The following is a 27901-nucleotide window of genomic DNA, read 5'->3' on the forward strand; positions in this document are numbered from 1 at the left end:
GCTTCAGGTGGCACTAGAGAAAAGTTCAGACTTAGTTGTGACGTCTTACTGGGAACCATAATGTTAAAAAGACGGACCAATATACCCGCCGTCAGTCCTCTCAGCTAGAGGTGCAAAAACCTGGTTTATTCTAAGACAGGAAGTGCCAAACAAGACTCACTAGAACGATTACCCAAAAATGCAGCAGAGATTGACAAAGACGGGCCTTAAGATGGAGCTTAAACATCTGTTTGCCACCTTAATTAGTGTGAGAGGTGTTTGTTGTAGTTGTCATGTGTGCCTGCTGCAACCCGTCTCTGTGGGATGTGAGGTGTAAATTGAACAGTAAAAGCAGCAGCGGCAAAAAAAACTAAAACACATTGTTACTGGCTTTCAACTACCAGATGAGTCCAAGCCAGCTTGCTGTCTGTAGAAGAGAATGAAAGAGCCGAGTAAATCATATGTTGTGTAGGTATGGCTCACCGTACAAGGAAGAGGGGAAATGTTGGTGGCAGTAACAGCATTTCTTTACTATTCCTATTCCTTTGTTCCTTACTTCTCTATAATGCGTTATTTTTATTTAATGCCTTTCACCCTACCATCTCAATTGTGGAAGTGACAGCCAAAACAGATTTGGGCAAATTGGAAGGGCTATAAAGCTCTATTAAGGAAAATCTAGCCACGGTGTGAGGAGCAGTGAGGGGGAGGTGCACATCGAGACAGAGGGAGACGGAGGGAAAGAATTGTTGAGAAATTTGCATAATGCCAAAATGGAGCCCTGGTGAGGTTGAAGGAACGACTTGTAGCGCAACGCATTTTGTTCCCGCAAGTTAATTTCTCTTCTTTCAGCAGAGGTTTGTTCCCATAAACGGCACAAAAAGCGGCGAGAGCGGCAGCAACACTTTGACTTTATGTTCATGTGGGAGACAAAAAGAGAGACGATCACCGAGCCGCTGCAAAAATATGGAGGGACAGACAAGATGCACAACTGTCTCCGATGTTAGCAAAAACCTTGTCAGAATTCACATTTCTACCAAGTGAGTGTTGGAGGGAAGGAGAGCGCCAAAGGCAGGGGACACACACACACACACACACACACACACACACACACACACACACACACACACACACACACACACACACACTTGAAAGAAAGGGGGAGAGAGAACGACAGGTTGATTTATTCAAAGAGTGAGGAGTGGGTGAATCAAACTTTAATGGCTTTTCGGAGTGCAAGCTGCTCTCTCTCCCCCTTCAATCTTACCCCTCTCCCTCAGTCTTTTCTTGTGTGCTCCCACCTTACTTACACATACTACCCCCCCCCCCCCCCCCCCGCCCACACACACACACACACACACACACACACACACACACACACACACACACACCCTCTCAGAAACACACTTTTCGATGGTCACTGACAAACAACCTTAGCTTTTTTTGACAGACAAATCTGCGCCCATCTCAGCGTAGCACGCAAATCAAGGTGCTCTTCATGCTCAGTGGGATAAAGTAAATGACAGAAAGATTAAGAGAGGAAGAGGAGGTGATTTACCTTCACGAGTGGCAGCATACGTGAGGCCCGGGCAGCGCTTGTTGCTTTAACCCCTGGACTGGAAAGGAATTGTTCTACAGGCACGACATCCTCTCTGACAACTCACTTAAGCTACCACTTGCCCTGAAAGGCTTACTTAAGTCCACAAATGAATCATCACTCATGCAGGTGTACTGACTGCACTCACACCTTTCGAGAATGTGCTCTTCACAAATGAACCCAGTATATAGCACACATCTATAGTGACTATCCACACACACATAACACATCATTGAAATGCAAAAACAGATATTAAGGGGCTCTTTGTGCATGAAATATGTGAACAGACAGCTGGTAAAACATCCCGGGCCTGTAAATAAACCGGCCATATGTACTGTATTTGTGTTGTATAAGAAGTGTGGGAGTTTAGATGACTTTGGAGAGGATGCTCATGTGCTGTGTTCTAATCAGTGCTGTCAGACACAATCACACGGGTAGCTGGAGAAAAGATCTAAAAAACAGAACCGTTTACCATTTCAACACTTCTTAAAAGAACTTTTTTGCTAATTGTATTCATGACTTCAGGAACAGCTTCTCATTTGCCATCGAAAAACTGGAGAAAATGTCTTCAATAAGGATATTCTTTTTCGAGAAAAACAACAACTTTAGCTTAGAACTGGGTTCTAGCATCAAATCTGTGTAGGGGAAAGTTATAAATGGAGCCCAAGATGAGTAAAATATTGACTGCTTCCCATTTAACCTTCTCACTTTATCCATTTTTTCTCTCCCTTTCTCCCTAAATCCCTCCCTATGGGGCTCAGGGTCTTAGTGTCAGGCAGAATTCTCTTTGAGACCTGCGCCTGTCAACCAGCCACCACTCAGCTCGGTAACCACTAGATTCAATTACACTAGACCAGGAGAGATGATACTGAAATCATTACGGGCTAAATCCAACTTCTAGGAGTCAGTGCGCGTGCGTGTGTGTGTGTGTGTGTGTGTGTGTGTGTGTGTGTGTGTGTGTGTGTGTGTGTGTGTGTGTGTGCGTTTCTAAAAGCAGGCATGCGTTTGCTGGCTTGTGTGTAGGATGGTTGAGTAGAAATGAAGTCACAAATATTTTATGACGGTAATTTCAAAAGAAATGTATTCCACTTCTAATTTTCTTTCAAGTTCCCAGAGAACCTTGCAACGACATTAGTCCTCCGCAAACCGGAGGTGCTGCTTTAGAGCAGAAATATCGGTTTGTAACCTGGTAAACAAATTACCTTTGGATTCTGAAGCCTGCCGAGATACAGGGCAGAAGGCGATGAAAGATTAGGGATTGAATTTCAGCTTTCAGAAGTGAAAAAAAAAGGCAAAGAAGAAAAGGAATAGAACAGATTCATCTATGTTCTACCTGACAGCGACAGAGGGTACATCAAATAGCAGGTGCCTCTGTTTTGCTGCCAGAGCCCACATCAAGCACTAAGCAGCTCATTCACAGGCGTAATAGGAGCTCTCAAACACACTCTGCCAATATTATCTCAAACATGAGCGCATTCGGGTGCGTGAAATGCTGTCATGCTATTCATCTCAAAATTGTTTGGAGGAAGTAGCAGCCAAAAGTTTGGGGCTCAAATCACGCTGGTTCGAATGCTCTGTTGTCACAGTGCCTTTGAACAACTATCCAACTCATCAAAGTCACTGAGCAAGGTTTCTGTTCTGGGCAGTATACCACTAAAACATTATTGAACTGAACATTAGTTTATTATAATTGCTTTAGGAACAAATATCCTCTGCTGAGGATTCATGTTGCTAGAAACTTTTTCCGTATGTCTTATCAGACCAGACTGAAGGGCTTCTCTTTCTCGAGATGTCTGGGGTTTCCACCTTGGGCAGCCCTCCTCTATGACATCAGCCGTAGTTCACCAGAGCTTACTGTAGGTTAGAGAGGGACATTGAGATACGGCCGGTAGAAAATAGAGGCTGAGGAGGGATTTGCTCACCTGCCCGACATACTTCAGAGGCAGTAAACAGATAAAGTTTGGATATCTTATCACCTGGAGCCTCTCGCCTGTCTGCCTGTTTGCCAATACATTTAATCCATCTATGTGCCGCACGAAAGCGCTGGTCTGAAGTCGGTTATACAATCTCGTGTGCATCATTATAACCTGCGTTATCGAAAGGCAGGATTCTATTGCACTGCGTAGCTACTGTGGGTGAGGATGAATGGGAGTATTGGCAAGAAGATGTAAAAAGAGATGGTGTTTAAATTGTCAAACGCTACAAGTGGAGGGACTCAACACCAAAAAAATAAAAAAATAACTTGCTAAGATCGTGGTAAAACAAGTATGAAAAATATCTTTAAATTATGACTAAATACATGTGAGGTGAAAGTGTTTTGTGCGAGTAGGACAGTATACAACGCAAGACAGGCATTTAAAAGTGCAGTGTTTAAGATTTGGACTTCTCTTGTGTGCCAAGCTGGTACGAGAGCTACGGTGACGCAAAAACACGAAAACACAAAAGGCACTTTATAGAGCCGGAGTTTAGTTTGTCCGTTCTGGGCTACTGTAGAAACATGGCAACTGGCCCTATGAAGAGGACCTGCTCTGCATGTAGACATAAACGGCTCTTTCTAAGCTAAAGAAAACAACAACAATTTTAAACTTCAGGTGATTACACACAAATGAAAACATACATATTATATTCCAATTCTGCCAATAGGTGTGCCTGAATGCTACACACTGTGCAGAGGAAGAGAAGCAGAGGTAAACAGGTGACCAAAAGAGCAAGAGAAACAAGAGAACTGTGTTTCTGGTCAGTGGTGGCGAATGGAACAGCAGGAGATGGCACACAGTGGGAACACTTAGAGAGGTTGTGTTGTCAGTGCTGGTATGTTGATACCATCACAGTGGCCCTGACAGAGAAAGCTGGGGGGGAGGTGTGTGCGAGTGTTTTTTGGGGAGGCTAAGCCGTGGACGGTCCCACAGTTGTACTCCACGGATGCACACTCAAAACATGTTGACGACAGAGAGCTTGCTAGATAGGAGGACTACCTGTCGCGCTCGGGGAATGTGAAAAACACTTCTCAGTATGTTGTGCGCTCACTCCATCGTCTCATGCAATAATGGATTTGGGTTGGCCCATCTGCTGTTCCATCAAAACATTATTTCTGGTGATAGCCTTCGCTCCTTGTATCCAGTCTCTGCTGCTGTCCGCCGGAGTGTGTGGATGCTGTAAATCTGGCCAGCTCATTAGCGCTGACAGAGGGAATGCTAGCAGCCCACCTGCTCCCCTTCACCCTCTTTATGGCCCTACAAATTAAAACGACATTTACACACACTCTCCCCCGCTCTCCCTACTGCACTGCTCACCTTGCCGCTCACATTGCATCATCTGCTCACTGCTGAGCTGTGTCAGGCCCGCCTCGATATACCTCCTCCCCTGACTATTCTGCTGTTTCAACAACCCTCGAGCCTTTGGAGTTGTTTTCTTTTGGCCTCTGTCAATCTGTTGCATCTCGGTGTTAAATTCCATAATTTCTACCTTTGTCTTTCTGTTTTCCTTTTACTACACTGTCATCCTTCACATCCATCGCATCTTTTTCTCGGTGTGCTGAGGTTCAGCAGCACTGTCTACTAGTGCTGATTGTACTCTAACCTCCAGTTACTCCGGCATGTCCAGTGAGTGACGGCGTGATGGAGTGATGCTGCAGCATGTTTGCTTTGCCCGCTAGGGTCACAATAAAGGTAATGAGGCCATTAAAGTGCAGCGATGAAAGTGAAGGGAAACAGGATGAGGTGAAGATGCTGGAGGAAGAGAAAACAGGGTGCAACGAGGAGCAAACTGACTCTGTTCCAGGTGGAGGAGGAGGAAGGCTTTAATGAAGAGCTCTCTGTGTACAGATTGGACTGGAAGCTGCGTTGCAATCGCAACACAGAAAATATGAATTTTCTGTGTCTCATTTATCAAGACAGTCACAATAACAAATAAGTTGATTTGTGATAAAAAAGACACTCCACTTGCATTAGTCTCACTCTGTGCTCACATCCACAAGGTTTTCATATTTCATTTTCACTGTCACGGGCTTCAGCTCTTTTCAGTGCAGAGAAATGTCGATGATACAAGACTCACTGCTGTGTCTGGTGTTTTAAAGAATCTGATCTATTGCCACAACCACAGTGCCTTAAATAAAAAGCTTAAATTCTGTAAGCAATAGGAGGACAGGACTGACATGAGCAGTAATAATTCACAGAGTGATGCAAGGGAACTAACAAGATGTGAGCGACTGAGGGTCAAACATAGCTCTGTTTAATGGCTTTCCGGAGGCTAAACTGAAGTCTGTTGTTGTGGTTCCAACCATTGTGGACTATGTGCGAGTCCGACACAACTGAGCAGCGGTTGCATTGGCCTGAGAGAACCTGGTGGGTGGTCTAAACAGCCTCGTCTTAACAGTCCTTCTTTCTCTCATTTATTTGCCTGACTTTATGGATTGGGGAGAGAAAAAGCCAGTGGCTTTGAAGATTTGGTGAGGACTCAGAAAGGGGTATGTGCTCAATACAAACAACAAGATATGCGTGTGTGTGTGTGTGTGTGTGTGTGTGTGTGTGTCTGTTTGTGTGTGTGGATTTCAGCTCCTGTTTGAAGTCTTCCACTCCACTCTGGCAATTACTTCCATCAAGGATTAGATGAGGGAGAGGGCAAAGAGGAGAGAGGAAGATGGAGAGAAGTGAGAGCCGAGAAGGGAGGCAGCAGATTCAGGGAGAGGACAGAGAAGGGAGAGAAGAGATTGAGGTCTCCACTGCAGTGAGTCGGTGAGTGTTTTAATTCCCTACAAAAGGAGGCTGTGCACACTCTAAATATGGGCGAGAAGACAACCTCTCAAATCATGGGAAGATCGCCGGTGCGGCTAAGCGCAGCCATTTCCTGGGCCCCAGAGACCAAAACGCTAGCAATTGTTGATGACCACCATAAGCTGGGTGCAACCACCATGCAGTTACTGCTGTTACAATAGTTAAAACATTGAGCTGAATTTCATACGTCTCTTTTATTTACATTTTTTTTTACCTTTTCTTAAATTCCAAAAAGCAAACCACGGTTTCATCAAAGCACTTTATAGTAGATATACGAGGAAACTATTCTTCGGATGGTAAGTTGTTTCTGCTGGCATCATTGTTTTGAGGATCATGAAATAATTAATATTGTATAATTGATTTTCATTGTCTGCATCACAACCTCTGATTCGCACGTTATTGGACTACTACCATGGATACATTAGGTTAAACAACTTTCTGTCAGCCTTACCTCTGGGATGTGGACGGTGTAAGGCTGCCCGTGGAAGACCGGCGCATTATCGTTTACGTCTCCAATCTGGATGTTGACCGTGTCTTTGACCACCTGAGGGAGGAAACGCCTTGGTAAAACTGATCCCAAGTCTTCTCCACAAGTGACTTGTCAGAGAGCTGCACTCAGTGAAAATGGGTACGAGCCACAACAAGCCAAGAATCAGAGTGGAAGAAAACAACAACAGGAAAACAGGGACAAGCGTGTGATAGATTACCCGCGGCGGGAGAGTAGGTTGAACGTCAGTATGTTTCAGTGACTAAAGAGTGAGACAGGTGTCAGAACGATTACATGTGAGGAAGAGAAAAATAAGGATGCGAATGAAAGCAAGGGACTGAAAGGGAGACGAGCTGAGGGAGAAGGTCTCTCTGTGACATTTGGTCAGGCGATATCAAGGTGTCAGCGTGTGACAGGAGGTGTCATAACTGTGATCACAGTGCAAATCTCTCTCTTACCTCTTGAATGTCGCTCACGTAGAACTCGACCTGCATCTCTGACTTGGTCTGTTGGAGACAGAGATCAGCATAAACACGCGGGGCAAAACAGCAGTGCACAAACGCAGTAAAAGACAAAGAAGAGCCACTCTGAACTCAAAACCCCTCCTTTTCCTCCCGCTGAAGAGTATTACACTTCTCACTGCTTTCATCATCTGATCATTTACATCCCATCTCCTCTTTTCAAAATTGTGCAGAGTGTCTCTTCTTCTATATAATTCTCTGGTTATGTAATGTGTAAGTGTGTGTGTGTGTGTGTGTGTGTGTGTGTGTGTGTGTGTGTGTGTGTGTGTGTGTTTGATTGGTGATCATACCTCACGGTCCAGCTGCTGTTGGAGCCAGACCACGCCAGTGTCTTTGTTCACAGAGAAATACCTCATGGCCTCTTCTCCTGAAACACCATACATGAGAGGTTCCCCCTCAGGATCAGTTGCCTTCAGCTGGGCCACTGAAGAACCTGCCAGACAGAGTCAGAGGTTAGGAGTCCCACAGGGTCAAAGGTCAGGGTCTGAAAAGACCTTGAATTGGTTATGTGACCTCATATTCACTAATCTAAAGAGCAATAGATTACAAATACACCGTGATTCTGTCGTTACCCTTGATGTCCCATTACTGACTGAGCTACATGAAAGGATATGGTACGCGTATAATAAACACTTGTATTATATGAAACATTATTGTTACCCGTTTGAATGTTAGTGTTAGAGCTGTTCTTCTCATTTAAGTGGACTAAAGGAAGAAAACAAGTTGACCTGCAGGGTCAGGGCAAAGATTGACGTTATAACAACTTGCTCCTCCACTAAACTTAAGTCATGAGGGTGCAGCAAGCTGCATTTTCATGTTAAGGATGAAGATGGCGTAACAACACACACTCGCAGCGCATACAAACACACTGGCCTGTGCGGGGGGAGAGAGGAAGAGGAAGGAAGGGTTTTTAATTGGAGCCGCAGTGGTTCATAGACTTCATTCGTCACAGACACCAGAGCTCAGACAGGCTGGCTAATCAAACCCAGAGGTGGAGCGCCATTAGGCCGGCTAACCCACCATGCTGGACGGATGTGTCAAGAAGGGCAAGGCGGAGGTTAGGAGGGGCATGGAAGACAGCATGGAGACCCCTCAGAGCAGAGGGTCAAGGCTCATTACTGTCCCGGGGAGAACGGCTTGGGGAGGGTCTGCTGATATCGATCACACACACAATGGACCCCAGCGGTTATGAATTTGTATCATATCTTCTATTGACTCACAGAACACTAACATACAACATACATAGAGCTAACATGAAGACACACATTTACAAGTACACCAAGTAGAGATAAACTGTAGTTCTGAAGACATTTCATTGACCTGGAGTCCTTACAACTAAATAGAAATAAGAGGGTGTTGAATATGAGTGGATGGACGAGAGACTAAATCCAGATCTCACTCACACACACACACACACACACACACACACACACACACACACACACACACACACACACACACTTTCCCTCCCTCCCTACAGGTACTCGGTCAGACAATAGAGGTTAAGCCAAACTAAATCAAGCCTGTCGCTTGAGCACCAAAATGCTTAACACAACGACCAATTAGGCTTCACAATCACACACCCCTCTAGGTTTATTAATACACCCCATTTTCCTATGAAAGGGTGGCAAAAATGACTAATTAATATAACGATTTATGAACTCCTCTCATTGCGTCTAATGAGATTTATGCAAATTCAGCTGCTTTCAATATGAGTTATAATTTGGTTGAAGACGGTGCAAATTGAGCATTTTACATCATAGTCATCAATAATAACGGATTTTTTTCCCTCCTCCTTCCGGCCCTCTCGACTGTGGAGGAATTGTCTGCTCCACACTCGAGCGAAGGATAACAAATGAATGATAACCAAATCATTTGAAACTTGAGACTATGTGTGAGAGTCACAATTGTGTGGAAGATTAACTTCTGCTGTGAAAAAAAAGAGAAACTAAGACCAAGCCATTAAGCATATGGGTTAGATTATCTAGCCCATGTGCTGGACTGGAGGCTAGAATACGTCTCCATCTGCTGAATCAGTCTACAGTGGAATATTATTCAGTTAAGATTACTGCACTATATGTATGAATTAACTCCAATTTCTATTCATCTCCTCCGATTGCGTTTCATTGGATTCATCAGTTTTTAAGCTTGCCTTAAGTAGCATGTCTTGACAAAGCATAATGGATGCAATACAGAAAAGAACTTACTTTGTACTCACAGACTTTGACATTTCTATGCTTGTGTGACTATGTTTGAATAAATAAAGAGGATGAAATGATCCTCAAATGAATGACAGAAAGATGAGGAAATTTGAGCTTTGGTGGCCTATCTGGTGTTTTTTTGGGTTGAGGCGTAATTGAATGTAACGATTAAAGTCAGGATTAGCTTTGGTGGAGGTCAATTTTAGTTTTAGGGTTGATATTTTGGTTGAGGGTTCTGGGAATATTCAGAATTGAAATGAGGTAAGGGTACAAATTATTGAGGGTCAATGTTGGTTAAAGCATTGCTGTAATCACAAATATAAAGTCTACTGTGCGTGTGTGTGTGTGTGTGTGTGTGTGTGTGTGTGTGTGTGTGTGTGTGTGTGTGTGTATTGTAGGTATCCTTGTAGTGCTCATGTGTAACACTGTGGCACCAAGCCCTTTCCCTGACAAATTATGCTATTTAGCAGCAAGTGATGCCAGTACTACTGTTATGAATGATACAGTGCACATTAACATTGTCCCTCCCCTTCTCCTCGACTCTAACACTGCTCTCATGACAAGAGCGATGGACTGGAGGGCCATCTCGCTACCTCACCTCTCTCTCCCCTATTGTCCCCTGAATACTGAGTCCGACAGTCAGGTCTAACCAGAACGACCACAGCAGAGCTAAATGTAACACACCAAGGTAAGCTAGAGACCCATGGGGGCCCAACCAGAACCCTTTAGAGATGTGTGGACTCCTGAGGGTTCAATATAAAGAAGAGACTCACTCTGTGGTATGAAGGATACCAGAATACACACAGTTTTACTCCAAACTCCAGTTGTGCTTCCAAATATTTCAAAATGAATTGAATGCATAGCAAATAATGCGTAAAATGTTTTAATTGATATACTAATGCAGCCGATATTGATGCGACTTCTAATATTAAATGGAAAGAGGCCAAAATAGAATACATAACTGGTTTACTGAAATGGTTCTACTTTGACGATACGCCAGGGGAAATCTAAAGAAAATATTGGAAGCATATAGGATTAAATGGGGGGAAAGCCAACAGCGTTGAGATATCGCCTTCACAAGAATGAGTCGGACATCCTGAGAAAGTAAAGCCTCCGGACACGGGCTGCACAGAGGCATACAAAATGAAGCATAGCAGAACGAGAGTTAATAGGAAAAGGTGCAGAGGAGGTGACTAAGTGACTAACTTTAGTAACAAATACAATGTATTACCAAAGTTAGAGTAGGACTTCTGCATTAAGTCAAAACATCATTGATTCACTGCGGCAGGGCTGAAAAACACGCGCTGTCATAAAACATAGAACACTGATGAAGCCTGGAGAGGCAGGAGACTGAAAGAAGAAAAGTAGGAGGACTTGCTAACCTACACACAGCAGCTGCCGTATGTTTTACTCAGCCCAATCTTTTAGGAAAAGCAAAGGAGCCAATGGGGGCACTAAATCAGCCGCTGGAGGACATCAATCCCTGCTGGATCGATGGGAGTCGCGCGTCTTAGACGGGGACTAGGCTCGGCCCGGCCCTGGGGCCTCAGGACGGAGAAAGAAAAAGAGGCAGTAGGCCAAAGCCCTGTTTATTATGTTTGTGACATCTTCAGGCCTCTCGTTCATCTGAGCGCTGATTCAGTGGGACAGGCACTGTCAGGACTGCAATTTCACGCATGTTGTGAATTATAGCTTTGATTTTTATGGTGCACAGAGGCTCAATGGGTATATGGGTTCAGTACACCATCTACCAAAAGAGCAGCAAAAAAAAAAAAAGAAGTAAAAGAAGATACCTTAAAGCGTAGTGGAGGGATGACCGACGGAGGAATCTTGATCTTTACCCGCTTCGTATAAATACTTGATGTGTTGTCTTGAGGCCGGGTCATCTAATCAGCAGGCTGATGAGTCAGTGTGATGCCGCTCATGTTACCACACTGTCTCTCCACTGACAAAGAGAGCCTTCAAACACATCAGCAACACCGAGTTGAAGCCTTGCTGCCTCCCATCAATCACTCATCAAAAAGTCACAGAGGCAACCCCGTCTCCAGCTCACTGGCAGCATGAGCTCAGTCAGAACATTGCATTTTGTCCCCTACTTTATAGTGCAGTGTTTGTCACTTTAAGGACGACCATGTGAGGAGAACAGAAGCTGTAATGGAAAGCCTTCACATCCGTCACACAGATGAGTTGAGATGATGGGAGCGTGACTGTAAACCTTTCATACTTCTCAGCAGCAGATCAGACCCGGGACAACAGGGAGCCCTTTAAACCACGTCCTGCTCTCTGACTTTGTGCCAGTACAACAAAATAGGTCAGTTTGTTATTCACCACTAGTACAGAGAGAGAGAGTGATTCCATGCACTGAAGGATCTATACAACGCACATAAACTTTACTTTTATTAAAATGAGAAACAGGGATGTGGCTGTTTACTGTAGCCATCACAGAGAACCGACAACGTAATGACTGAAGAGTGGAACTGTATGCTGCATATTTGTGTTGATCAGGTGGAATACACCTCTGCAGTCATATGCCCCCCCCCCCCCCCCCCCCCCCCCCTCCCTCCACTGTTCTCAGTCACTTTATGTGAAGCACTTTGATTTAGGAGTCAGATTCCATCATTGTTACTGGCTCATTCTTTTCGGAGATCTCTCGGGGGCACACACATTAACTTGCACCCTCACCTCCAGTCAAACACAGGACAAATTAAACCTCCTTCTTTGTCTTCACAAATAAGATGGAAAGGAGTGGAAATGAACTCATCCCCGCTTTCTTTGCCAGCGGTGCCGTGTGATGCGTTAATGTCTAGAAGATTCGGGCTTCTTCCGGGAAGCCAGTTGGATGAGGAAATAAACTGCGGCCAGAAACTTGAGTGCTTGGACCTCTATTTCCATACAAAGAGAGGTGTATTTGTGCAGGGGGCATATTTAATAGCGAAAAAGAAGGTGCATGCAGATTTAGTTTATGGGTTTTCTTTTGTTTTTTAGTTTATTTAGTATACAGTTTATTTCCCTGGAGGATGAAGACAGCCATGGAGAGTGCCGGTAAATTCTTTTCCTCAGGGAGGTCAATTAGACAGCCAGCAGTAACACAAAAAAAAGATGGAAAGAAGGAAAAAGCTCACTGATTATGTTTTCATGTCTGTGTGCCACAAAGAAACAAATGCAACATATTCTCAAACTGACACAGCTGCTGCAGATTAGTACAATTTACTTATCAAATAATGGGTATAAATTACAACTGTGCTTCTTCAAAAAGGGAGTTATGTTTGTCTGTTGGAACAAAGCTACTTTATCTCACAGGAATCCCTACATTTTAATAGCTCCTTTGAGACAAGACATTAAAAAAATATTCTATCTAATTTTCACTGGCCCTCTCTCCTTTGTGGTGTGTGTGAGCACATGAATGTGTGTGTGTGTGTGTGTGTGTGTGTGTGTGTGTGTGTGTGTGTGTGTGTGTGTGTGTGTGTGTGTGTGTGTGTGAGACATCAATAACCGTGATGGGGATGAGAGAGGAAGACAAATAGTGCCTGGAGTCTGGCTTTAAGTGACTCCTGTGTTTCAACAACACACAGCGCGAGAGTCCTTGGGAGGCCGTGTATTAATCCACCAGATTTATGACTAAATCTGTCACGGATGGGAGGAGAACACCCTCTGCCTTTCCTTTAGCCATTCCTGGGAGAAATACACACACATCCTAAATGTGTGCGTGTACGCGTGTCTACACAGCCTGCGTTCTCAGAAACGTAACATACACACTTTTTGTTTAAAAAAAATGTGAAAAACACAGATATGTGTAGGCAAACAATTACTGTATATACTGTACATTTAGTCTATATTCACTGCAAGTATCCATGGCTGTCTGAAAACAAAAGGTTTATGTATCTGTAGCTTACAAATCAAAAAACTTCGACCTTGTGAAAAAAAGACCAAAGCCAAGTCTGCATTCCGTTTAGTTCTGTTCTCCAAGCTTGCAGAAAGGGATTCCTGAAGCTGTACAATGTTATATGTCACTAGACACTATACTATGAATACCTTAAGTAAGAGTATACTGTAAAGGCAAAGATAACCTGCATGAAATACTACATCAGGTTATCAGAGTATATTGGGAGTCGACTCTGTTGTCCGGATAGGAATCGTTCATTTGCACCGCGTACGATGAGAGCGATTCAGCTCAGTCCAAAGTGAACTAAGGAGGACGACGCGTCTGATTGGCCGTCCGGCTCAGGAATTGGCTTTCTAATACACCCAAATGGTGAGATGATGAAAACGCCGAGTGACAAGGCTGTGACTAAGCAATCACATTGTGAAAGTCGGAGGACAGTGAAGGACATTAGCGGACAGTCATCCCACACATTGGTGAGGAGCGGCAGACCTGTCACTGCACATTCACACGCAGCGATCGCACAGGATAGCCCTTTGCTCTTGCCATTTTCTATTCCATCCCATCTCAGTATTGCTGCCCCCCCCCCCCCCCTCTCTCTCCCTCTCTTTTGTTTTTGTCATCCACTCGTCACGCTCCCTCCTGCTTGTGGAGGCCAGACAGAGGGACGCAGGCAGCATTGATAGGAGTGGACAGGTGGCTGTGTGCTACTGGGGCTTCTGGAGTGACGGCTGAGCCAGTCCGGACCGTCTTTGTCACAAAAGCAAACGGCCGCCCCAAACACACAAGCATCCACCCCAAACCGCTCCACTCCTGCCAACATGCCAACACGTCCATCAACACTGGCACCTCGCAACGCCTGCCCGATTCGTTCCTTTTCCGTCTTGCTCTTTTCATCCTACTTTGCTGCTCACCTCAGTTCTTAATCGCATTCTTATTCTTTTATTTGCCTTCTCTCTTCCAGCCTCCGTACTCTCCCTCTCTGCAGCAGTGGCCCGCTGCTGACCTCACCAGGGCTGACTATTACCTGAGAGTGAGCTAAATCATGGTCGGGTAATGGAACATGCCACCTTCATTGTGAAGCAACACACACACACACACTGAAACAAAAGCCTCTCCCTCTTGGCCTTTCCCCTTTCCTCTCCCGTTTACATGTTTATCATTTGGCCCGGGTGTTACTGAAATATAGGGCTGATGTTGTTTCTGTCAGCCCTGCGGATGTAGATGGGGATGTTGGGGAATGGCAGCAGCCGGGGCTGAGGCAACTCACAGTTGACCTCCAGCCCTGTTCGGCATTGGAAGGCAGAGTGTGGAGTATCGCCTCAGAAAACAAGGACTCCTTCTCTTGACAAATACCGCTAGAACAAATATGCCAGAGCTCAGAGAATCCGCAGTGGTTTCCCTGTTTTGGACGAGGGCGAGGAAAAGGGCAGAGACAATTTAATGTGACTGTACCTGCAGATTTGAACTGTTCATCAGGTTTATTGAAAAAATAAATGACAGCAATTTTAGAACAATGTACGGTCGGAGAGACCACGAAGCTGCCAAACGCATGTTCTTTAAAAAATGTACTAGATGTTAACCACATTACTCAAACATTGAACAGGCTGTATGTACACTACTATTTTATTTTCAGTGATAATACTACAGCTCCCAATCAGATTTAAATATCAGCCAATACCAAGTACCGATCCGATACCAGTGTATTAATAAGCTGCATGCCTCAAGACCATTCTTTTATGTGTAAGGCAACATCAGGCTCAACTTCAATATTGCCATCCTAACTTCAATAAATACATCAATATAAATTGCTAAAACTGAATTGTTATTTATTATTTAAATAATAAATTGTGCCCAAGCAACTTGAAAATAAAATCTTCAATCTTGCATAGAAAAGTAATTTCTTTAATCTCTCACCGTCATTGTTCTTCAGCAGCGCTCTGTTCCTGTGATGCATGAGCTCAGGTTTATTTTTCTTAACTCTGTTTTTTTTTTTAGGCAAGTGAAAAAACAAAAGCACTGGCCGGCTTTGATTGATTTGAATGGACAGGGAAAACCCTGTTGTTGCAGCAGGCGGTTCTCAAAGCAGATGTTGCCGCTTCAAATCAGAAGATCTTCTGTGGCAAAATGTGGAACCCTGATACCTTGTTAAAGTGGCCTCAAATGTCATTCAGAATTAGCATAACAATTGACTTGCCACCTTGGTTCAGTGGCCCACATCCACTCTCCATGTAGACTAGTGTCAAGCCGCCGCCGCCGCTGCTTTATTTCCCATTCCCTTTTTATAGACAGCTTCATGGTGGCACGTTGTGTGTTTTCTCAGCAGTCCATACGGTGAAACAGTTGTAGAATTGCACTGCGCTCCATACGCAACACTAGCACGCCCGATCCTGGTCTGGTCCAGCTCATCTCAGTGTAGCGGACTGACTGGCCAGGCCAGGCCAAGGCCAGCTGGACTTTATCTATATGGGCAGAGTCACTATTGCATCTCCATCTTCCTCATCTCACTCTCTCATGCCCATCTGCTGTGAAGCCCCTCTCACCCTCATCTCCCCCTCTGCCAATATCTCTTTGTGTGTGCATCACTTTCACATGCACAGTTTCTGCCAGCTCCCCATCATTTACTCTCTCTCTCTCTCTCTCTCTCTCTCTCTCTCTCTCTCTCACCCTTCTCCCTCCTATAGTACCTGCATCCCTGGCTCCTACCTTCTTCCTGTCATTTCTCCCTCTTTAAATCTCCCTCCCTTTCCATCCCTTATCACCGAAACGCTCAGCTGATAATGTGCTCAAGATGACCAGCAGAGGACTGCAATGCAGACATGCCAGAGTCTAAAGAGAGAGAGAGAGAGAGAGAGAGAGAGAGAGAGAGAGAGAGAGAGAGAGAGAGAGAGAGAGAGAGAGAGAGTGAGTTAAAGCGGATGGTTGGTTTGTTGTGTGTGTGTGTGTGTGTGTGTGTGTGTGTGTGTGTGTGTGTGTGTGTGTGTGTGTGTGTGTGTGTCTGTCTAGATTGTTTGCTACGTTGCTGCCTAAATCTGATGTCCGGCGTCCGCCATTACAGCATTTTTCATCCCGTAAAACGCCACACTCGTTTTATGGATTATAAATGAACTCATTATCTGAAGCGCTCATGAGCTTCAGGTCCTAATTAGCCAAAATTAATATGGTTTCCTGACAAAGACAATGGCACTGGCAAATTGGCAATTGACCTCCTTGGTCAATATGGAGAGAGGGACAGAGTGAAGCATTAAAGGGATAGTGTGTAAGTTTAAGTGGCATCTCGTTTGTGGCAGGTTGCAATCAACTAAAGAGCCCTCAGCTCAGCCTCAGCTCAGCTCAGCCTCAGCTCAGCCTCAGCTCAGCTCAGCCTCAGCTCAGCCTCAGCTCAGCTCAGCCTCAGCTCAGCTCAGCCTCAGCTCAGCCTCAGCTCAGCCTCAGCTCAGCTCAGCTCAGCCTCAGCTCAGCCTCAGCTCAGCCTCAGCTCAGCCCCTCCCTTTCAGAGTGAGTCGGAGAACTACGGTGGCCTACATGTAGAGAAAGGCGTCTAAAGGATTTTAGGACAACTAGAGAGTCTAATTATTCTGTTCTACATGACTCAATCATTGTTTTTAAAAACATATAAGATTTTAAAAACAAATTCATTCCGAACAGAATTGGAGGTTATTTATAATTTAGATATATTGATTCTAGAGCAGCAACAGTTATGTTTACAACAGCAAATTCACTGGATAAAGTCATTAATATCTCACTGGAAACAAATCAAAATGTTATTTATTCATCAACATTTTACGAGTTAAGTTTATGAAGAATGAAGGACACAGACATCCGTCACCATCAGTCCTCCCGTCTTCTGTCCATCTGGCTGCTTTGTCTCAGCGAACAGAAGTTTAGTAAAAACAACTTTTGTCCGATAGTTCATGCTGTGCTGGTGTAGACGTAGCGTGGCCGACTGAATTAGGTTTCACTTTCGTTTTACGTGTTCACAGATGTATTGATAAAGTATTGGCTTTTTACTCGCAAATATTGTATCGCACGTACAGCAACAAGCGCAGTCGGCATCAACTCGAGTATCATTCACTTCACCTCAGCTGCCTGCTCGCTCTTCCTGTGTATTGTTGTCCGTGTTTGTGTGTCTATGTGTGAAAAGCACCAGTAACGTCTGGGCTTATCAATGCTACGATCTTTAATTATTTAGCACCGGGGCTCGTTTAATACCGGGTTTTGTAAACGCATTCCCCACCTTCAGATAAGGTACAACGCGAAAGTCCAGCGTCTGTTCTGGGCTGCTGTAGAAACACGGCGGTGCAAGAGGACCCGCTCCCTGTGTAGACAGAAATGGCTTTTTCTAAGCTAAGGAAAACATGCTGAACATACTGACAGCAGAAACGCCTAGGATTTATTAGCAACTCCAACTTCTCACTGGAGACAAACTACCGCACAGACAAACGAATAGGGGAGGGGGGGGGGGGGGCAAAGACGACAGCAAGGCCTTTCTCATTCCTTAACACAAAAAAAGATATATGCTTCTGAGGACTGTTACATGTCAAACACCTTCTCAGCTGTGAGATAAGAGAGGAGCTAAATTATGACTAGTGTGCAAAACCACACACACACACACACACACACACACACACACACACACACACACACACACACAACTCCTTCTCAGCCCATCACTGCTCTACAGCTAACATGCATAGATTTAGAAGACACATTCTAAAGTGTCAAAAGAAAATATGGGCAAACACCAAATTGACAACACGTGCTTCTCTGCTGAAAAAGTAGCAGTATGCAGTAGCCTGCATCACCACAGCGAACGACGACATACCGGAAGCACCCAGAGAGAGAATAAGAGTGACATCACTGTCCACCAGAGAAAGCAAAGATCTAGACGCCAGAAAACAAAAGCAAACAGAGACTGGTCTGTAAATGAATCCTATCTGGCACCAGCATGCTGGCCTTTATGAGAACAAATGGAAGCTTTCAAGACAAGAACGACATAACCTTTCCTCACAGAATGCACACCAGCCTCAGACCAATGTTGATATTAGCCTCCAGGCGTCTGATATAAGCTGATTCAGCATTTCATCCAAACAATAATTCAAAGAGTTTAGCAAATTTGCTATTCTGGGACTGGTCATGGCTTAGTGGTAACTAAAACACACTTCAATTTAGAAACGCTGTTCTGTTACATCTCAGCTCTTGCTGCTGCAAAGAAAAAGAAGAAGCTATACAGCTAGTCTGGCCACTGGCCTAACACAATTCAGATAATGGCAGGAAACTACAGGACGGTGCGTAATATTAGAAATATACTTTGGGGGCGACTGGTTCGATCCTTGGCTGGGACGTGTTCTGAGTCGAAGTGTCCTTGAGCAAAAGACACTGTCCCCCTAGCGGCTCCCCGGGCGCCTGTCATGGGCAGTCCACTGCTCCCTGATACAGGGATAGGTCAAATGCAGAGACAGATTTCCCCCTTAATGGGATAAATATAGTATCATTTAAAAAAAAGAGATTAAATGGTTCTATCGCGGGTTCTTTCTCTCAGCAGTAAGTCATTTTCTAAGTAATATTCAGAACATTATGCATGTCCCAGTAGGAGATTTTTTTAGCTTTCAAGTCATCTCTAGTGATGTTTGAGATCCAACCCTCTGATTTTCAAAGACAATTAGGAGTTTTCCTTAACATTTCATTTTCGTGACAGGAAGAAGGTAGGAGGCCTCATCCAAACAATATATCTGTGCTTGAGTAACAACACTAGCTGTAGCATGCGTGTTCCAATGGGCACAGAGAGACGGGGGGGGGGGGGGGTTCATTCACACAAACACAGGCAGACAGACTGCAGACACACAAGCACTCCCCCTCCTCACCCCTACAGCTTCCCTGCGATGGAGCTGGGAGAGCTGGTCGCTGATGTGAAACATCAATTTCCAGGTTAGCTGCTCTGTGTGGCTCCGGCAGGTATCAGCCGTGACCCACCTGGGCCAGATAAGCAGCTGCAAGTAGCTGATCTGCCACCCAGCAAGGCACCTCGCAGTACTGGAGAATGGGGTAACGCGCACGCACGCACGCACGCACGCACACACACACACACACACACACACACACACACACATTAGTAAACAAATACTAAAATCTGAAACAATGAATTCAATTTGAAGTGAGAATGAAAACACAGCAAAACAAAAACAGTCTTTTTACATTTCCAGTAAATGTGGGGTTTGAAAATCACTAATTTCTCTAAATGAGGAGGAACTGCTGCAACTAAACCTAAGGACTCTCTCACACACACACACACACACACACACACACACACACACACACACACACACACACACAAAAGTGTAAACAACTGAACTCTGTGGCGATGCTGATAATGTGGGGTAGTGAAAAAAAAGATCTAGAATCACCATCATAAATATTGTTGTGTTCTCTTTGCGAGGAGACGGAGAGAGAGCGAGAGCATGCAGAATCATCACACACAGAAATACAGTCGACATTCAATTTGATTTGAGCCCGAGCGTCATTTGGAAGCCAAAAAGAGTGTTAGCTAAATGTGTATCGGTGTGTGTAAGCCCATCCTCAGCTGGTCAGGTAATCTAACCACCGCCACCATCACAGTGACGCCTGTCAGCTCAGTGCTGGGCGCCTTGGCAGCACTGCTCAACCTGGTGTCGCTCCACATTCCCACAGACATCTTCAATTAACTTTTACAACCCAGAGAAATATCTCTCTCTCACACACACACACACACACACACACACACACACACACACACACACACACACACACACACACGCCAGCCTGAAGCTATCCAACACGCTTCCCCCCTCTTTGTCTCCGTCTGTCGGTAGTCTCTAATAGAGTCTCACAAACGAGGGGACCTCTGGAGCCTTGACTGATTGATTGTTGAAAATATACTTTCAGTTTTAAACGTTCTGTATACTACTAGTACATACATTTAAAGCTTTGTGTGATTTGAAGGACTATCACAAGACAAACAGATTTGGAGCGTAATAAAATGGTGGGGGTCCTGTGTAGAAACACAAAAACAAAGTGCATCGCTGAATAGAAGTGCATATGTTTGGATATAAATACATTTTTCACGTGAGTGTGAATCAATCTTCTCGCAAAGATTGTGGACGAGGTCTTTGGGTGTTACATCGACACATCTGCAGGAACTGTACAGATTGAGTGGTGGAGAGAAACTAAGAACATCTGGTCGAGACTGTACACAACATTTTCAGCAAAGCTATGAGGTCATTGTAACTTAAGCGCTTCATTTCTGTTCTGAAGGATCTGAAAGCTTGGTGTTGGTCTAAAATAGCTTCGGTCTAAAATAAATAGGTCTTAACGGCAGTTAAATGTTAGTATGAACGTGCATTTGAACACTTATCGCTGCTCTTTTAGTCATTAAATCAGTCTTACATAAGTGCACAGGTTTGGCGAAGAGCTTATTGGTGATTGGATGAATGCTTTGCTTTGTTACACCCCCCTTACGTCAGGCCAGGAATAATGGTATGAATATAAAAACTTGGCCAATATTAAAACTAAATCTATTTTGCTTGTGTGCCCTCTTCCTGTCCCCACTACCCTTTCCAAATTGGTATAACCTTCCTTTGTTTTTACCCATCTCTCAAAATGTTTGAGCATGCTGTTGATAACAGCAATAGTGTCTCAGGCTTCCTGAACACAATCACCGTGTAAAATGATCCATTAAGTCCTGTTATGTTATTATGTTTGTCTTAAGACACGTCAACTATAGAAATTAGACAAATCAAGCTGTTTAAATGTCAATTACAAAACGTGTAATGAGGTTTTCCTGTTAGCAGCTGAGTGACCTGACGTGTTCTGCCTATTTTGTTTAGAACATAATTGAAACATATGAAGTTGAATCATTTTCTTACACCACTGCCTGCAACAATATGCAACAATATTATTTATTAAAATAAACGTTTTCTTCAGTGCAGGCAGAAAAGACTGAAAGTCAGATAGCTAGCTAAGACGATCAGGGACCAGTGAGGATATTAAAATGATGTACGAGTAGGAGCAGGATGCTTAGCATTCGTGGAAACTCAGAAGCAATGTTGCAATGAGAGGCCAGAGTGTTGCGAGTGTTTGCAATGGCCGTAATAACACTAACACATCACGTGCTGGGTAAGTGCTGACAATATAGCGCAGCACAGCGTCATGATGGATGGTGTGTTTGCAGACACCACTGAACCGTGGACCCCATTATTTCCTGGGGGAGGAAGGGGGGAGCAAGGCACCACGGGGAGAGATAAGGGATGATGGACTAAACCAAAACAGGAGGTCCCTCGTGCATTATTGGGAAACCGTTGTGGGAGTCAATGCAGCAGCTCAGTGACAGCAGAGAGCTGTCGCGGGAGGTAAGAAGATCAAGTGTATCCCCTTCCTAAAGTGTGTGTGTGTGTGTGTGTGTGTGTGTGTGTGTGTGTGTGTGGGGGGGGGGGGGGGGGGGGGGGGGGGGAGACGCTTCAAATGGAGAGAAAAACTTCCAGTCATTAAGAATATCTCCGGGTCATGTTGGGACTCATCTCCCGCTAAGATCAGGTGGTTCAAACCGCAACAGGAAGGAATGCTTCACTTCTGCAGCTGGTAGATAGGATTTATAAAACTAAGACACACACACACACACACACACACACACACACACACACATTTGCTCTCAGTGTCATGCACACAGCGGGTCCGCCAACTCAAACTCATAAACGGTGACAGATACAAGAGCAGTTGCCAGAGATGCAGAAAGGACACACACACGTCGCATTCAAATCTGGCTAAATGAGGGCTGAGAGCGGGAGCAGAAACAGACCTCAGAGCTGCCCTGAACACAGCCGGACATGAACAAATATCTAGAGCACGAGCCGGGCCTGGATACCAGCCAACAACCCAAAGACATCGACTCAACTCTCAGAGGAACTGGCCTCTCTCTGTCTCCTGACGACTCCCTGATTACCCTTTCATTTTATCACTGCTCATCTTTCTTTATTTCCATTTTTGTGCTTCCATTTCTACTCTGGAGAGGCAAAGGACAGGCAGGGTATTCTTGGATGTCTTCTAGTCTTCTGCGAAACAATCTGCCGTTGTTGTGAGGTAATTTTAGATAATTAAAATGTCAAAAAACAGAAATGAAAGGTTCCCACTTATTCAGAAGGGTTTAGACCTTGTTTCCTGATAAAGAAAACAAAAAGGTTGAGGGGGAAGCGAAGGGATGTTGCAGATTTATATTAAAGCATTTGAAGGATAACAATTCTCTTCCTCCTTCTCTGTTTGTTTGTCTTGTCTTGTGTTTACATGTCAGATGGGATGGGTGAGGACCCTTTTTTGCTTTTTTGATTATATTTGTTTGACAAACCTATTCAGAATATCACCTTGAAGATCTTTCTTAAACCAAATTATTAACTTTTCTCATTTAATTTCCCATAATATCTAAATGTGTTTTATATTTTGGATCCCTGCTTTCATTAAAACTGTGGTGTGTTGGAGAGTCACATTGTAATGTCAAATTCTCATTAGATTACGAGAAGTTTGTACGTTACATCATGCATGTAGTTGGAGGAACAGGCGTTATTTAAATAATGGCCATGTAGTTTAAGTACACATATAAACTTAAATGTACTTCTACTAAAATACTACCATTAGTCATGATCATCATTGCTTTCCCAAAAATACCAAATGCTACAATAGAACATTTGCCTTGCTGTCATTAAGTGTCTTAATGTTTGTTTTGTGAAACATCTAATGCTGTAGGTGCATTACTGACAACAATTCAACTGGCATGGTGGACTACACACTGATGAATCATGGGATATTTTTTGCTCTGAAACAGTAACATTGTGCAGTTTTGTAGTTTGGTTTGCTTTACTTCTTCATTAAGGGTCAGTGTTCTGTGCATGGATGTTTTCCAGTTCACACATTCACACCTGAAACACAGTCATTTAACACAGGGGTTAAATGACTGTGTACTGTATGTGGCGCGTGGGCCACATTCTTAGAGGGAGCGCTTTCATTACAATTCTCAAATCTGGATACATATTTAGTTCACATACCTGATGTCAGTACATGTTTGCACGTGCAATATCTTAAATATCATACTTTGGGTCAGAGTGAAAGGAGAATTAGCACATGGTGGAAGGGACAACAATGTGAGTTGATGGTAAACCGTTCAGTTGTAGTGCTAAAGAGGGGTTTTAATCTGAACTGTGTTTACAGCTAGTTAATGAAGCAGTGCTTGGGTCTCCTCCACTGTGCTGTTTAAATCAGCACCAGGAGAGTCAGCCCGGTAAGGAGGCCGTTCTCTCCAACCTGGCCAATCATTTGATGAGCAGCAAAACAGATCCGAGTGCTCTTATCTCCAGTGTCACTAACGGGGAGTCAAATATGGACTCCACAATACCAAACACAAAAACCTCTTGAGCAGGAGAAAAGCCTGAGCTTTAAAGCAGCATTCATGTTCTTCCTGTAGTCTTTGAAAGCAGACGTTACTGTTTTCAATGTTACGTCAAAGCTTTTTTCACTGGTGTAGAAACACTGTTCCTGTCACAATACAAACACAAAATGTTCGTTCATATTAGCAAAAGCACGGGAAATCCTAAACCGACATTTTGAGGTTCACTCAAAATTTGCAATGACCTGAGAGCGGAGAGTAAAGGCCGAAATGCCAAGAAACTTATCTCCAAACAAACAAAAGAGGGCAATTTGCACACTTCAACCTTTATACTTCTTCCACAATGCAGTAACATTTAGTCAAAGGAGGACTTTGGAATTTGTCAATTAATACGCATCATTAAGAGAATTGAGAGGTCTTAGAGTAATATATATATATATATATATATATATATAAAAATCCGTTCTGCTGCGAGATTGTCCGACACAGTTTCTATAATCGGGAAGCATTGGTCCTATTAAGATCAAGGAGCATTTACACTCAAACACCATCAATCTACAGTAACTATAGCAATAGTTATGAATATGGCTTTGTTTACAAGTGCAGCCAACATACCGGTAGTCAATACACTAATTCAGAAAGCTGTGAAAGAGAGAGTGTCCTGAGGACGGAGTGTTGACAAGCCATAGTTAATGTAAAGTGCGCCAGGCAGCTGACAGTGGGGAATTGGCTGGGGAGAGAGAGTACACAGACATTATCAACAAGTTTAGGGGAAGGCTCTAATAAGTTGTTCCTTGGGGCTACTTCCTGCTCCTTAATTATTATTGAATTAAGAACGCCACGGAGCTAATTAAAAGTGCAAGGTATTTACTGTGGCAGTAGAACGTGAGGGAGCAGCGGAGAGCGAGTGAAAAAGAAAAAGGAGAGCAAAAGGAGTTAAGACAGAAGGTAGACATTTTAATGGTTTTAACTGTCATAGTACTGGCACATAAAGCTGAGAATCTACATATTTAATGCACAGGATTAAAAATGGCTTAAAAACATTGTCCCAGCCTCTGGAGTCATGTTCCCTGCTGGTATTATATATAAATATACTGTAAAAAAGAGCCTATTTGACTGAAATCTTTGTCTGAATTAATGAATCATGTAACAAATACTGCCAGAAGCTTCTCTCCTAAATTTGAACGTATACAATAACTTATCCCGTGTAAATTAAAACACTTATCTTAATAACGTTAGCCTAAGCCAAACTTTTAAATGTAATCAGACAGCGAGGCCGTATGCTAGATTGGCACAAACTAAAAGACGTACACAAACCGTCCCAGCAGAGTGTGGAAGTTTCTTATTTTGAACAAATGTTGTGTTCTTCCCACAAGTTAATTACTCAGTAGAGAGCTTAATCTGCCGAATCAGGGCAAAGTGGATTAGGAGATGAGAGCGTTTAATCAAAGTGTTCTCTCGGTCTAATTACACATCCCATTTCCTGACACAACACGCACTGTTATCTGCCACTGCAGTTAAACATCAGCTCCTCTGTTTAGCTGCCCCCCCTAAGAGTGAACGATCCCACCGCCTGGATGTGACCAAAATGCATGAAACATAATCACATGCATACATACTCACACTAAATGGACATACATACACACACATACAGCTATGCAGACAATGTACATGAATGAGAATTTTGATCTAAACACCATGAAATATTCCTCTTGCAAATATTGAGATAAATCATAAGAGGCACCGTATCACCGCAGTGTACAGCAGCCCTCCATTGCAGCCTAATCACACATCATTTATACCAGAGGGGACTGCAGACTCCTCTTTAGTTCAGCCTCATGCGTGCATCAAACTGAGGGTGTTGTGTTCCTGCATGAGAGACGATGAAGACTGTAATGTACTCAGTGGTAAAGGACAGTATATATATATACACACTATACATATATAGTGAGGTGCCTTCTCCCATTGCATTACACGTACTTCGACAGCACACAGCTGTGCAGCATCTTTGAAACACCATGTGCCGGTTCCTGAAACAAACCCCTTGCTGGTGAGAGGCTGGAGCCTTAGATCAAATATACATGCTGTTTGGATGCGTTCTCTCATCTCTCTGATAAATAATCACGCGCTCCTGCCTGCCTTACGGAGCGGAGGCTACTGGCTCGGAGGCCATGAGCTTAAGTCACTGATCTGCTGCCTGACCAAGGCCAGATAGTGGTGTGAATAAGTGTACACATGCATTTCAGGCCAGTTTTAACTGAAGGCGGTCTGCATTGCTCATCTCCATAAAATGGTATCATGGTCCTTTCTGTGCATGTGTCAGTCCATTGCTTGTTGCACAGACTGGTTCTTGGTATTAGCTCACACAACCTGCTCATGTGAACCCTACGCTGTAACATCACCGCCAGGACTGAGCCCAACAACCTCCATGGTAACTAAATGCAACCAATCGGAGTGGCTGTGGAAACCCGAGCACTGGGCTCAAGTCCTGCAGTTTGGCAGGTGCTCATTTATGTTCATCAAATGTGCGGTAAAATAACAGTCTAATGAAGAACAGAGGAAAGTGAGAATTTCTGAATACGATTAAGCCGCCTTCATTGTGCCCTGAAAGCACAGTTTAACAATCCTTTATTCTTTGCACAGTCTTTGCACTGAACCTTGAGATGAGAAAATATGTATTTTCAATCTACCCTTTATTCAAATCAAGAGTAAGAGCAATGTCAGCATTGAAATTGCTGCCGGGCTACTCTATTAAATCAGTGTGCTGGATGATAAGTAATCTGGAGTTTTTGTGTGAGGGTGTTTGTGGTGAAACGGAACATCTCAATATTCTCAACCATGTCACATCCTCTACTCCCAAAACACACACACACACACACACACACACACACACACACACACACACACACACACCGGCCTGAGTGTGTGTCTATGTGTTCATGAATTGGAGGGCCTCCTAGACGAGGACATCTGCTGAGCTAATAAACAATAATCTTGACAAATTGTCACTGTCCGATCACTCAGCCCGCCCTCATAATCACACCACTGAAGAAGTCATCAAAGGCTGAGCCAGGGACATGACTGACAGCTCTCTGGACCGGTGGAAGGCGTTGCTGGACCGAAGCCCAGCTGCCTCTGAGGAGAGGACACGATGATTCATGGCCAGAGGGCAACCTGGACAGAGTGGTTAGGGAAATTAGCAACGCCACCCCACCAGCACATGCGTGCCCTTCACTGGTTAGAGCACAAGCGGAATGAAGAATTAGCTTTCTGCCACAAACTGCTGGGGTCATGATGATGATGATGATTCATGGTAGGCTCAGTGGGATACCGTACCTCTTCCTGGCTGCAGTACACAACTACGATGATGATGGAGTTGGCGCTGAAGGCGACGGTGACTGGGATAGGCTTAGTGTTGCATTTGAACTTTAATGACCCCAAGAAAAAGTGTGAAAAAGGAAAACACTATAGGTCGTCTGTGCCTGAGAGGGCGTAGACAAGGATAAGCCAACACTCGATGACTCAGTCTAGTACTGACAGAGTGTAAAGGTCATGTGATTAAAAAAAAAAAAACTTCGAGAAAATCAATCCGATATAAAGGATTTTAATTCCAAGCCACTGACACCCTCAGAGATGATGAAAAGCCAGACATCCTCAAATTGCCCTGTCAATCACTGCAACCAACAAAAAATGACAAAAAAATAAATAAGAGGGGGGGATGATAAATCCAGGATGCACAAACCGCCAACAGCAGTGGGACACAACATGTAAGCGTATAGTAACATGGAAGATATCACATCTGGAAGAACTCTTTCATCCAGACATCAACACCAGGAAGAGGAACATCCAAAGCATCCCAGGAGTCTTTTGTGTCAGCTATAGTACAGTATATTATAGAAAAGCTCTCAGGCTCTGGAGCTTCCTTCTCATCACACACACAGAAACGCATACAAGCGTCCTGCTAGAGACATCACTGTCAGTGCCTTTCTTGACGTCTCTCTTTACTTTTTGTTTTCACTTTCTCGGTTTATATTCAAGTGACACGAGGACAGACCATTTCTG

The 27901-nt window shown here is 44.0% G+C and overlaps 1 protein-coding gene across 1 annotated transcript in view; it reads right to left on the minus strand.

Moving 5' to 3' along the window:
* Nucleotides 1-27901, minus strand: part of LOC137878440 (cadherin-23-like) — a 106643-nt gene that overhangs the window by 75579 nt on the left and 3163 nt on the right. Inside the window, exons 3-5 of the mRNA XM_068718745.1 lie at nt 7644-7786; nt 7291-7338; nt 6797-6889 (exon numbers count right to left, since the gene is read on the minus strand). Of these exons, the coding sequence (XP_068574846.1) occupies nt 6797-6889; nt 7291-7338; nt 7644-7786 (284 nt within the window). The remainder of the gene's footprint in view (nt 1-6796; nt 6890-7290; nt 7339-7643; nt 7787-27901) is intronic.

Source organism: Cebidichthys violaceus, unplaced genomic scaffold, assembly GCF_023349555.1.
Source record: "Cebidichthys violaceus isolate CVI_PGR_0920_01 unplaced genomic scaffold, fCebVio1.0.p SCAF_10, whole genome shotgun sequence".
Taxonomy (NCBI): domain Eukaryota; kingdom Metazoa; phylum Chordata; class Actinopteri; order Perciformes; family Stichaeidae; genus Cebidichthys; species Cebidichthys violaceus.